The 14339-nt window shown below is 45.1% G+C and overlaps 1 protein-coding gene across 1 annotated transcript in view; it reads left to right on the top strand.

Moving 5' to 3' along the window:
* The window catches only part of LOC119161242 (protein qui-1-like), a 132641-nt gene that overhangs the window by 83042 nt on the left and 35260 nt on the right, over positions 1-14339 (top strand). Inside the window, exons 13-15 of the mRNA XM_037413616.2 lie at positions 8945-9068; positions 9254-9441; positions 12811-13157. Coding sequence (XP_037269513.2) covers positions 8945-9068; positions 9254-9441; positions 12811-13157 — 659 coding nt within the window. The remainder of the gene's footprint in view (positions 1-8944; positions 9069-9253; positions 9442-12810; positions 13158-14339) is intronic.

Raw genomic sequence — 14339 nt, 5'->3', positions numbered from 1 at the left:
AGACCATAGGCGTGCATAAGGTTAGGTGCACTAAACAAGAACCCATAATGCTGCAAAAAACTAAGCACAAGTGCCCCCCCCCCCACGACAGCGTGCTTCATAATTATGTCTTGGTTGTGATGCATAAAGAGAAAGATAGAGGTACATTTTATTGATTTCCATCAGATTACTGGGCTGGGCTCCCCCCTAGGTGTTTTCACCGTGGTGGTCTAGTAGCTAAGGTACTCGGCTGCTGACCCGCAAGTCGCGGGATCGAATACTGGCTGCAGCGGCTGCATTTCCGATCGAGGCGGAAATGTTGTAGGCCCGTGGGCTCAGATTTGGTTGCACGTTAAAGAACCCCAGGTAATCGAAATTTCCGAAGCCCTCCACTACGGCGTCTCTCATAATCACATGGTGGTTTTGGAACGTTAAACCCTAAATATCAATCAAATCAATCAATCCCACCTAGGTGCTAACGGAGAAACCCTGTCTCCCGGACACTTCCTTGGCATGCTGGATCGCCCAGAGTTGCTTGCCCAGGCCCGAACTATGCAGTGCAGTCCGCGAACGCGCCTGAAGGTCTTCACTGGAGGCCGCGACCCCAGAATTTCTTATTAATGCCAGACATTCCCATATGATATGGTCGGGAGTGGCTTTGGTGGCACAGTACTGGCAGATATTGGAGCTATAGACGTCGGGATATATGTGGTGCATGATGACGGGGTTCGTGTATGTGCTTGTTTGAAGCTGCCAACATAGAACGGACTGGGCTCGATTTAGCTTGCAGTGAGGTGAGGGGGGGGCGGTACTCTCACCTTTGGAGTGGATGATATTGAGTAATGTCACAAAATTTAGTGAGCCGATCTTTCTATTCCCACACCGGCGCAGAAAAGTCCCTTTAGGTGGCCGCTTCTTCTAACGCGACTCGGAACGTAAGACCTCGAGCCACGTTGTGCGCCACATGTGACGCATTATGTCCGAAAAATTATTATGTATGCGATGCACTCAATGTGAAATTTGTCCACATTCGTGAGCATCCATCTCATTCTTTTGGTTTCGTATGCGCGAACGCTTTGTGAAGTATTCACGCACGTTTGCGTATTCGCTGAAGAAAAAAAAAGACGAACAACATTTGAACCTGGCCAACATCAATCACATTTCTGTGACCGCATGCAGCATCTTGGGCATGCCGTCATGGGGATCATCGTGTACTTAGTCGGGTGTCGTTGTTTGTCTCGGATAGCCTACGTATGGTTAAGAACACGCCTTTAGAGACAATGAGTCAGAGAGATAAACGAACAAAAGTTTCTCCACAGATATCGGGTGGCATGGAACTGCGTAAACTAAGAATGAGCAGACCTCGTTGGAGGGGGCTGCGAAAATAAAGCAAAAAAGAAAAGTTGGAACATTCCCGCAAAGGCGAAGCAATGAATGCGATGGCAACAAACTGGAAGGTCACGCGAAAAATGCAAGTACACGGCAACGTGCCCCGCCTTTCTCACGCACAAATGACGCACGAAACGTACTCACAGGTACTGATGAACGCAAATAAGCGCCTCAGGTTACTCAGGTTATAAGCGTTTCCGGTTACAGCTTTTGCGAGCGTCCACGGAATCACATGCGCGACGCACTTGCGTTAGTTACGATTGAGCGCGTGCATCTTCGTGTGGCCCGCGAAATCTTCTTTTAATATCCGTCTGGTGTGTGCCCACCAGGTAATTACCGACCTTGCCTTTAGATACCTGTAGCTCTTGCGAGTTTTTGGTATTGTGTTACCCGAGAATTTAGCCCAGGTGACCATTGAGAATGTAATGTTTTTCGTTTTATTCTTGAAAATAGAAGAACAGAAAGAAAGAAAGAAAGAAAAAAAGAAAGAAAAAAAGAAAGAAAGAAAGAAAGAAAGAAAGAAAGAAAGAAAGAAAGAAAGAAAGAAAGAAAGAAAGAAAGAAAGAGTTGGAACCTTGCACACCAATCAGTTTTCGCGCAAGTAAGAATTGCGAGCACATTTTACTCGGATCCTACAAGATAACAACTAACAGATCTGGAAGAACTACACCTTTCTAATGCTTCTAAATTGATTATAGTAACTGTGAGTATGTCGCTTCAGAAAACGTTGCGTCAGATTTAATCATTTCATGTAGAATAAGTAACCTCAGCTATTGCAGTTGCCACTGTTCCTTTAACGCAAAATAAGGTAGACTTTTTACTTCCTGAAAACACATCTATAGTATTCATACAATATAGTATGAGATGCAACAGCAACAAAATATACTTAACATGTGTGCAATCTCATAACAGTGGACTCGAGCTTCTTTGAAATTTCACTGACTGTAACTTCAATGCTGGCAATTCAATGCTGGCAACACAACTGCTTGCGTTCCCGCACTTTTGAATGTTTTCGTCTCTTTGCATGCTCACGTCCTTATGATAATGCAATTAATTCAACAGTGAACACATAATCGGAACAATATTCATGCAATTTTTCATTTGTTCTCAAATTAGGGCTGATTCTGGCATTTTTAACTTTTTTACTTTCTTAAATCTTTGCGTAATAAAACAACTTGACAATTGATCCAGCTTGTGCGCCCAACTTTTGGCTTCTCTGTCTATTGACAATAAGACCATCCGATTGGTGTTTTTATGTTAGCCTCTCCACGAACACTGGCCAATCCTGATAGCACTCCAACCTGCTTGTCTTCCAGCAGTCTCCACCATGCGTTTCCGTCAACTATTACCAATTATTTGTTCTACTATGTATCGTCAACAAATTGGCACCTGTGCTCGCTCAAACGAAGGCACGTCACGTGTACTCCACTGCCCTACAGCAGTCGTGGTTTTGCGATGTGTAAACATAAAAAAAACGTGGTTGTCACTTCATCAGGCCGTATATATATGTATAACTGGGGAAGTGTATGTCGCGCATAAATAAGTATACCTTGAGTTTATCCCTGCAGTCTCAAGATTTTGTTTCAGGAGTTGAGGCCTATTATTGCCCCCGTCATTGCTCTATATATAAGCTACTCCACGCCAGTAATATATATATATATATATATATATATATATATATATATATATATATATATATATAGTTAGCGAGCACAGGTGCCAATTTGTTGACCATACTTAGTACAACAAATGAATGGTAATAGTTGACGGAAACGCATGGTGGAGACTGCTGGAAGACAAGCAGGTTGGAGTGCTATCAGGATTGGCCAGTGTTCGTGGAGAGGCTAACATAAAAACACCAATCGGATGGTCTTATTGTCAATAGACAGAGAAGCCAAAAGTTGGGCGCACAAGCTGGATCAATTGTCAAGTTGTTTTATTACGCAAAGATTTAAGAAAGTAAAAAAGTTAAAAATGCCAGAATCAGCCCTAATTTGAGAACAAATGAAAAATTGCATGAATATTGTTCCGATTATGTGTTTACTGTTGAATTAATTGCATTATCATAAGGACGTGAGCATGCAAAGAGACGAAAACTTTCAAAAGTGCGGGAACGCAAGCAGTTGTGTTGCCAGCATTGAAGTTACAGTCAGTGAAATTTCAAAGAAGCTCGAGTCCACTGTTATGAGATTGCACACATGTTAAGTATATTTTGTTGCTGTTGCATCTCATACTATATTGTATGAATACAATAGATGTGTTTTGAGGAAGTAAAAAGTCTACCTTATTTTGCGTTAAAGGAACAGTGGCAACTGCAATAGCTGAGGTTACTAATTCTACATGAAATGATATATATATATATATATATATATATATATATATATATATATATATATATATATATACATATATATATATATTGCCCTGCCTAGTAAGAACTATCAAGACATTTAAATGCCACTTCTAATACTTTCGCAGCCTCTACAATAAAGTTACGAGGAGCGCGTCACCATGTTTTTAAAAACTTCTTTTATCGAGCGTTTGAAGCTGAATTACTTTTCGGCACACTACCATGTACCGGATAACATAAACATATTCAAAGTGTGTTTCTTTCATACGCTTTCAGCATTTAAAAACCTTTAACGTTTATTGTCAAGTGTCCTAAGAACTATTTGCCAAGCGTTCCGGCTGAGAAAACGCCAAAGTGCTATGTAAACGTCACAAAAACCAAAATGCGTTAGTTTAAGGCATCTTCATAAATAGAACAACGACTTCGTCCCGCATTCCGCGCCATATGTTTCAGCTACATGTATTGTGCATTTTTCATTCAGCCTCAAACAAAAAGCTGGTTCTAAAAAAAAACGCCAGGTGTTCGGCATGTATCGAAACAATCAATTGACTTTTTAACTAGATAGTGCCTCGTAGTCTACTAAATACGCGATATATCATCGCTGCGATAAATGAGATTAAACAAACACTGATTAGAACAACTGAGTGGGTCACTGTTGTAACAAACACCAGCTAATTTGCTGCGGCCGCTGCCCCGAGAGAGCCGGCGCCACTCGTTTTCCTGTCCCTCCCTACACCGCCCCGTCGCGCTGCAGTGGCCACAACTGACGATATGACTGACACGTGCTCTCCCATAGAAAGGCGCCCGACGCGGCAGGCCATACCTTGCGCTCTTTCATCCAGCGGCCGTGGTATGATCCTACCCACTGCGAGATAAAGGCATCTGAGTGAGCGTCCACCTCCTCTGCACCACGGGGCAAAGCACGCGTGGGAGATTGGAGCACTCGTGGCCGCGTTCTGATGATGTGGCGACGCGCTCTCGTTGCGCCATATTGCTGGTAATGGTGCAATTACTATAGTCCCCTTCTCCCCCGAGATGTACGTGAATAGCGGTAAGTGGCAGATATAAATAGCGTGCAGTTTGAACTTTCAAGTAGGGGCTCCTCAGTGGCTCAGCAGTTAACGCTTCATGAAAGTTCAAGAAAGAAGAAAAACCAGAAAAATACTCTGGTGCGCGAAATCCAACATGCGTCCTGTGAATCGTGAGTGCGAGGCGTTAACCACCGTTCAAACGGCAAACTATTCATATCTACCCCTTACTGCTGGTGAATAGCATCTCGGGGGGAATTATCGTGTTTTCAGCACTACCAGCAAGATGGCGCAATGAGCGCGCGTCGACACATCACATGGTGGCGCGCGCTCTAATCAACCACGCGTACTTTGCCCCGCTCAGAGGAGAGGAGCGACGCTTCCTCGCACGCCCTTATCTCGCGGTGGGGAGGAGTGGAGGATCGTACGCCTTTGCTGGTGTCCCACACAGGTCCCGTCAATTAGGGAGGCAATCGCCGGGCTAATTCCAAGGGTCGAAGTATCGGCCCCCCCGAACCGCACCACGAAAGCGTGGACAATTTAGAAGTGGTCCTTTTTGGCGCGCCAGCGGACGCCGGCTGTGGTCCAAAGAACAAGTCAGAGCCGAAAGTTGATAAACAAACAAAATTATATTCTCATTAACGGCAGATCAAAAACAATACACACGTATGCACACTCCACAATAGTTACATACAATACGTCACCAATCAAACAACGTACTACACAGTACAATCAGCCACACTCAAAACAACGGACATAGACAACGAACGATACGCTCTACAATGCAGTCGCATGCATTGAACAACCAAGACACTTAAAGACTAAAGAGATAGAAACCTATCCAGTCCAAAGTTCTTGGAACAAAAGTCTGGATGATACTCTTCCGAGAATCACTCACTCAAAGTCCAGCGTTGTTGTCGTTCCGCGCCCTCGAAGTTTCTCTTCCAGGAACCCTCGCGTCTTCAATTGGCCACTCTCCAAGCTCCAAACTTCTTCGCCCGAACACGTCGGCTTCACACACGCAGCTGTTGCCACGCGTCCTCGCTCGATAGCGGTAGACACACGCTCTTGCCTGTAGCTCGAGCCTTCACCCCTCAGGTGGAAATCCTTTTCATCTCCTGCTTCGTCCCAACGGACAAACCTTCGCCGACTACACGGCGGGATCCCTTCGCACTCTGGCGCAACTTCCGTCTTCTCCTGATCTCTCATCTCGGCTGCTCGGTTAAATACCTTGCGTGCGACATTCCAGACGGTTCTCGTCATTTCGTTGGCGCGATACGCAGCGAAGGCTGGGAAGAGGGCAAGACGGTTGGCACGCCCTCCGCGGCCGATGACTCAACTCGGTATGACCACGCCCCTTTCGTTCTGGAACTTTCGCGGGCTATCTCGGCCGCCGATGTGGGGTGAGGAGGTTCGTCGGCGAAGCCACGCTTCCGAGGGGAGAGCGCGCGCCCCGGGGAGCCTTTAGATGTTTGTTTTCTTTTTTTTTTCTTCTGACCTCGCGGCGTTTCTCCCGCCCGTTATCGCAAGAATTTGGCGGCGCGCCCATTTTTAGCGCTCGTTCTGTGACAGCTGGTCTCGGGCTTTGCCTGGAACGATTCTGTTGTAGTTACCGGGCGCACAATGGTCACTGCAATCATTGCAGTCTCCGTTTGCGAAAAGCGCCTGCTTTTCAGACACAGCGAAGACGCTCATTCGCGTGCATATGTACCTGTGAGTGTGTTTCATGCGTCATTTGAGCGTGAGAAGCGCCGTGTACGATCTACTTTTTATTCTGCGTGTGACCGTCTAATTTGTTGCTATCACGTTCCCTACTTCGCGTTTGCGGAGAAGCTGTGACTCTTTTTCTCGATTGTTTTTCTTTGTTGAATTTACAGATATATAGATACATATACATACACGGTGAGTGATGCCGACGCCGGCGGCGAAATTAAGTGGAGAGTGTCCCTATAATTGCTATCAAAATAAAAAAAAATAAACTGCGAGTGGGCGCACGGACACGAAAGAGGTGTCGTGACTGCGATCACCGACGCAGCAGTGTGCCCGCTTTCTGCTGAGTGGAATGGCTCGCTTTATTTTTCGCGGCGTACCACTCAACCTACTAACAAGAATAAAAATAATAAAAAAGGCAAGACAGCTTCTGGGTGAATACGACGAAACTGAACGGTTGCTGGAACATTCTGGGCTGTTCGTACGTGATGCGCGTCATAGGACGAGCCATGTTTTGGCCGCTGCCGAGGCGATATACCGTTCTCGGAATACGCCTATTCATATTGCTATGCTTCGGGCCGGGTTCGTACAGCTCTTTAACATCGTACGACACAGCTTGTGTACGAAAGTCGCCTATATCGTCTAGACCACGGTCAGAATTCGCTCCGTCGGGCGAGACGGTCTCTCGCAGACAAGAATGCATCTTACATCCACTTTGCCGAGTATAAGAAGCGCGCTTGTTGCCTCTCTATGCTTAGTACAGTAGTGTTCAAACTTAGTTTTATGCGGCCAATGCCGCGTCGCCGTATAAAAGAGCGATATTACTATATGGAGATATAGTGCAATTCATTTTTTTGTGTCAGTAATCGATTACACCCAAACATTCTATCAGTCTTGTTAGTTATGGTATCTCCAATGAGATTAAAGTGGCTGTGACACGATCACCTTTCAATTGATCTAACAGTTTTCAGCAAATAAAATTTTAAGTCTAAATGTTACTATGCAAAATGGACTGTGAAAGAATATTTCAGTGCAAGATAAGCCCCATAAATTGCTGGCTATAAACCAATACCACCGGAGGCGACCACCATTTTGTCATGGACTGTGTTTTTATGTTCTGCATGGAGCGAAGCCATCGTCGTCTAACTTTTAGTCGATGCATAAGGCTCAATTTTAATGCCAGGCAAAAGAAAGCTGAAATGGCTGCATGGCGCGCGCATCTCGACGATGATGATATGTGGTGTTTAACGTCCCAAAACCACCATATGGTTATGAGAGACGCCGTAGTGGAGGGATTCGGAAATTTCGACCACCTGGGTTTCTTTAACGTGCACCCAAATATGAGCACACGGGCCTACATTATTTCCGCCTTCATCAGAAATGCAGCCACAGCAGCCGGGATTCGATCCCGCGACCTGCGGGTCAGCAGCCGAGTACCTTTGCCACTAGACTACTGTGGCGGGGCCACGCGCACCTCAACAACGAACAAATTCATTCACCGGAATGCAGATGCTTGCACAACAGGCACTTGCTGTGCAAGCAGCTTGCTGTGCGGACTCACTAGGACTCAAACTGACCAGCCTATTGCTCAGCCAGATTCACAGCTTGACTTGAATTTAAGTGAGCCTGGGTGAGTCTATTCATGAGTAGACTGGCGTAATGTTCCCTTTCTAGACCATGGTGTAAATTCTCTTTAACGTCATTAACTCCTTTAATCGATAATACCATCTGCCTAGTGATCTTGTACCTTCAAATATGAATTATCAGTGGTTAAAATTAAGTAAGGACGTTTTCATGACGTATGCGTGCGACTGAATATGTACCAAGAACGTCCGGTGAAAAAGTTTGCGAAGGAAGGTAATGACACCCCTTCCTCCTAACTAATGCATTCGATAAATAAACATTGAGCATGTGCAAGAATGCTAGTGCATGGAAAAATGCATGAAGAGAGTTGAATATAAATGGAAGCCAATATAAGGCTGATAGCGAAGCGGATAGATGTGCGAACCGTCGGTAACACTGGGTGATCCATGCACTTCTTCGTATACGTGGCCTCTACACTGTACTATAACTCTTCACTTGATGACCCTTTCGAAAGAAACCAATATATGGACTGTATTTATGAATTGACAACTTCTATTATTCTTGTCCGCCGCGGTGCTCGCATTTCGATGTGCGTGAAGTTCACGCTGGAAACCCGTGTTCTGTGTGATGTCAGGGCACGTTAAACAACGCCACATGGTTGAAATTAGCGGAGCACTCCACTACGGCGCCTCTCATAATCATATCGTGGGTTTCGTCAGCTTAAACCACTCATATCACCTGCTCATTCTTCGACAGGGTCATTGTGTACCCTCTGTATACTCAGCTGATTTCGTCTTCAGTTTGGTTGAAGTGTTTACTTGCTGGTGGTGGTTTAAAATTGATTGATTGAGCATTCTTCTGATTGATTGATTGATTGATTGATTGATTGATTGCTCTCATGTAGGCCACAAGGCCGCCATCACTTGCCTGCACATGGCCCCATCGGGCCTGCACCTGCTAAGTGGCTCCGAGGACACAGACGTGCTCGTTTGGGATCCGGTGACGGGCGAGCTTAGGAGGAGGCTAAGGTGAGCCTGTGTCCAAATACTGTCTTTCCTAACGTGTAACCGGTTGTATATGTGATGTGAATGGTAGTTTTATCCAACCTTCCTATAACTCCATTAAGCTTGCTTTTGAAGGGAGTGCTCAGCTCAGTGCGGTGCAAGCGAGAAGCATCCCCTCTTGAGTTTGACTCCTTACCTTTCCGTCGCAGTCACCACGTGGCCGGTGTGTTGTGCGTTACGTGTACGAACGCCGAGGACCTGGTGCTGAGTGGCTCCGAGATCGGCGTAGTGGTGTTGGCGCGCTTGGACACCGGGCAGCTGGTCCAGCGCCTCGAGAACCACCGCGGTGTCGTCAGCGCCGTGTCTGTCAACCGCGGCGACGACATTTTCGCCACCGGTACGTGACGCTTGCCCATCACCAGCTTCCCTGCTACGCTTTAGCGTTGTACTAAAGGGGTATACTGACACAAAATTTCACGGTTTTGATGGCTTGCGGAATTTATTCCCGTCAACGTGCGTATATCATCTGCAAAATATCAATGGTGAAGGATGGAAAAATGAAAATAGAAGAAAAAGAACGGCAGGGAAATAAACCAGCCTATAGGCAGCCGGTTTCCTACCCTGCGCATTAGAGGGGGATGGGTGAGATCAAAGAGAGCAGAGAGGGAATATAGTTCAAGTGGAAAGTATTCTAAATTAATTTTGATGTTTGCGCAGCGATCGACTCCATCGCTCTAGTGACATCCTCAAAGGGGATGGACCCTCGGGGACGCCTTGCATTCCTCACAAGACCACGCTGCAGCAAGTCATGACGACGTCATAGCCGCCATTTGTTTTTGGTCGCTTTTGCTCAAGCAGACTATTACTCGGCAGCTACTCGCGAGTCTGTGGCCACGGCGCACTAGTTGATAGTGTCAAGTTAGATGATAGTTCTGTTCGTTTCTTATTCGAAAAAAACTTCATGCGAACCGCACGGAAGTGCGTCACAGTTCTTTGTGCTGACATGGTCGAGCGTTTCACCCGCCAGGTGGTGATAGTTGTGCACTCAGGCTCTTGTCATTTTTGAAACCGAAACTGACATTGGTCGGTAATAACGAGCATGTCATAGTTATATGTCGCGCGCTGCAGACATGGGCCGTGTCATGACTAACAGGCCCTCAGGAACACATTGCAGCAAAAAAAAAAAACGTGAGGCCATAATTTTTGTGTCAGTATCCTTTAACACATGTTGTTTCGAACATCAGTTGATGCATTGAAATTACTTAATTGTAAATTCACTGCTTAACTCGTAAGAAACTTATCTTTTTCATGCTCTAAAACTACCGCTGTGGTGTACAGTTGTGGGTATCGGCAGCACCTATAGGCAATAGTTCTGAGATGATACCGATGGTGTTTTCAGTTCAATATTTCATTTCCTTCTTACTGTTCCAATTTGAGAGATCAACTTAGCATCTTCGTTTAATCAGTGCTTAATAAATACTGATCATAATTGGTAATACGTAGTTGCGCGGGTAATGACAGTGACTCACCGCCCATCGCCTGTCATTGTCGTTCATAGCATTAGCGAAGGCTACTAGACTGCGCCATGATTTATTTTAAAAACTAGGACTTTGTGAGATCAACAGGTATTTGTATTATGGACCAGTCATAGAAAAATTAAAGAATTCATGATACATTTCTGGCAGCCGCAGATGTCGGCAGAATCTTTTCAAGATTCGTAAAATCAAGCTTAAAGTGGTTCTGTTTGTGAGTATCCCTTTGTGTGGAATATAATAAGATGTTCTGATGTACGGTCTGTCAAGCACGCTGTGCTAAGGTAAACGGAAAGCTGTATGCTGGCGAATGATTTCTGCACTCTCTGCGGAGAATTTCTTCTTGTTCGTTGCACTGCAAAGCCACGAGGCGGGATTCAAAAAGGCTGTCTTATCAAGGTGTCTTCTTCCGTGCCTTTCTTTTTTCGTACTCTCCAACTTTCTGAGAATTCCCTTCGGTACACTTCAGCTTTTCGAGCTCTTTTGTGTAGGCTGTGAAACATGCACAAGTTTTTTTTTCTGGGATGGTGCCACTGGCAGTTTGTATAAACGTCCGCTCGTGTAATGGCTTTTCCCTCCAAACATCAAAATTCAGTAGCTTTAGAAGAATAAACCTGTTTCCACCACAGCTCTTCTTCCATAATTCTCCATTTCAAAGACGCGTCTCAGTCGTTGCCAGCAGAAGTTCCTTTCAATCACATGGTGGCCGCTTTTAATCCCGAACAATACTTAAAATACATGAAACGTTTATGCTTCTGCAAGACGCTCTATTTTTTAAACATTTTTTTTGTTTTAGCTTGGGTGTTTAGTTCTTGACAGCCATCAGATGTCGAGACAAATGAACTTGTTAATAAAAAATTGTCTTTGCTGCATCATTTTTCTTTGTTTCAGCTAAATTTACCGGCTTTAGTTTTGAATGATGTGGTGCAAAAATAATAGGCGGAAATGTTGTAGGCCCGTGTGCTCAGATTTGGGTGCACGGTAAAGAACCCCAGGTGGTCGAAATTCCCGGTGCCCTCCAGTACGGCGTGTCTCATAATCATATGGTGGTTTTGGGACGCTAAACCCCACATATAAATCAATCAATCAGTCAATCAAAATCAATCAATTCATCAATCAATCAATCGTCAGCTGACAATGAACAGTTTTCTGGAATGGTATTGTTGGCGTCATATTTTTCTTTCACATAAATATTTATCTGTCCCAAACAACTAGATGGATGGCTGTATTGAAAAGAGAGAAAGAGCGAAAGAAGAAGAAAGAGAAGGGTGACTGAATAAACGAGTTTCTGGTTTACCGGCCTGCTCTAAGGGAGAAAAAAAGCTGGAACAGAGGTTAGTCTACGTCGATCGACACCAACAGTTGTAAAAATGCTAACCAGAGCTTAGCGAGACATAGGGAGATTAGGCATCGAGGATATTAAATAAGGATGGTAATAGGAATAACTAGAAGATGTGTCCTGTTTGCTACACTATAATCTAAGAAAGAGGTGAAGAAACATAACAATCACAGACATTTTTCACAGACGTGTGTGTTCAAGGATACGTCTCAAGCAGGAAAACTCTAACCGAGAAATTCCCGAAAGGCCTTCATGATTAGGTGCCTTGATGTATACAGAACAGTAAAAAGACGGGGGCTATAAAAGGAGCTGAAATTGTAAGATTAAAAGAAATATCGGTCCAACATAGCGTTAAGCAGTGGAAAACTTGAGAGAATAATAACGGTTCGTTTTGCTTCGGTATAAGCATAAGGAGAACAGGGAAAGAAAAGTTGACCTTTATAGAAGATTATTTTCCGATGGGAGAGGGGGGGGGGGGGGAGCATCTACGCTTTTGTCAACGTGCTAATGGTACTCTTTTTTTTTTCGCGCAGCAAAGTCATACCAGGTCGACTGGCCTTTAGCTTGCCTTCGTTTTTGTGCATGTCTTTCAGAAATTAAATCTGTTCTTTAATTCGGTCGGTCAGCCAGTTTGTCAGTTCATCGAATGTTCGCTTCATGTTGTTTGGACACGAGAAATCGATGCTCAATTTTTTTGTGTATATTCTAGCAAAAAGCTGGTGGCTCTGATTATATTTATACACCTGCCTTATGTAAGGTCATGGCTACTGGGCCACCTTTTAATAAATGCAAAAAAAGACTCACCTGGCCTGGACCTAGTTTATTTGAGAATGTCCGTAAGCAACACAAACGCGCGCCTATTGAGCACTCGCGTGTGCCGTGTCTTTTCCCGCAGCATCTTCGGACTGCACGGTGTGCATCTGGTGCCTGGAGACATTCACGCTGCTCAACACGCTTTCGCTGCCGGCGGCCGTCGAGCGGCTCAGCATCTCGGGCGACAGCACGTTCCTGCTGCTCGGCTGCGCCGACCAGTGCGTGCGCGTGCGCTCGCTCACCACGGGCTCGGACGTGCACTGCCTGCAAGGGTACGCCGGCCGAGTCAGCGCGATCGGCTTCGCGCGCGACAACTGCCGCTGCGTGTTGGGTACGCGCGACGGCAAGGCCTTCGTCTTCGACATCCACTCGGCGCGCCTGGTGCAGACGCTTGCCGCGCACCCGGACGCCCCCGTGGTCGCCATTCAGGTGAGTGCAAGCAGGGACGCTTGCTCGAGGTTTTCTCTCTTACAAAGCTACGCTTCGATTAGCTTTGGCGCTAGAGTTTTTATTAAAAGAAAGAAGGAAAGCCTAAAAACACTGGCTTACTGCAGCATGCAACGTATGAAAGCTATTTCGTCTATCCGAGTCCATCGGAGTGTATCCTTGCGCGATTGTAATACCGTGTCGTCCCGAATATGAAAAAAAAACAGGCCAGATGGCTACTGGTTGTATTCAAAAGGGGATGCCAACATCGACATGATCATCGTCATTTGCTACAAGAGCGGCAAGTATGCGGTGGTTCGACTAACATTTGAAAAGCACGAGAAGTGAATGGATTTAACTCAACTTCATTTTTTTGGCTTCGAATATAGTTTTGTCATTTCCAAAGAGATCGCAATCGCTAATATTGTATTACGTATACGTCACTTTGCAATAATTACCAGTGATTTTGCAGACTATGTGTCATTTTATGTTTGGAAAACTATATTAGTACTTCAGCTTTCTGAAATGTAACGTGTGATAGATAACGTAAGAGTGTAGTTCGATGCATCAAACTTGACAAAGATATATACTGGCCATTATTTTCGTTGTGATGTAGTGGAGAAAATACAGCACCGAGAGTTTCCTCTAGTAAGTTTTGTGAGGAACTACTGCTCATAAACCTCATTCCTCACAATATGCGCATCAGAATAACTGAAATACGTGCTTGCTCTTTTTTGCAAACGTCATAAGTGTGGAACGACCATGATCTTGTTTCCTTCAGTGGCACATCTGAAAGGTCAGATATAAAGATGATTTTGTAGGAACGTGGTGGATATGACATGTCTCTCGCGTTTTACTAGCCTTGCTTCTTTTTTTTTTTCGTCAAAGTCTTATATACAGGAGGGACATTAGATGGAGCCACTTAAGGCCAGCGTGAGCACTCACTCCGGAGGCATTTAGTGGACCTGAAAGCTCTTCTGTATTTTCCTTCGTTTTCGAATAATGCGTAGGCTAAGTCAGAAGCATGCGAGGGAACTCGTGATGCCAGTGGTGTCATTTAAAGTTCGGTCTCGGTCTCAGTTTTCGTACTAGGGAACAATTTTTTAACGTGTCGCGGTGCGCAAGTAGCATGCCTCATGCTTTTTTGTTTTTTTTATTTTTTGCGCTTCTCGGGCATCTAGGCAT

The sequence above is a fragment of the Rhipicephalus microplus genome, chromosome X (assembly GCF_043290135.1).
Source record: "Rhipicephalus microplus isolate Deutch F79 chromosome X, USDA_Rmic, whole genome shotgun sequence".
NCBI classification, from domain to species: Eukaryota; Metazoa; Arthropoda; class Arachnida; order Ixodida; family Ixodidae; genus Rhipicephalus; species Rhipicephalus microplus.
The sequence above is the reverse complement of the archived record's forward strand: the minus strand, read 5'-3'. Positions and strand labels throughout refer to the sequence as shown.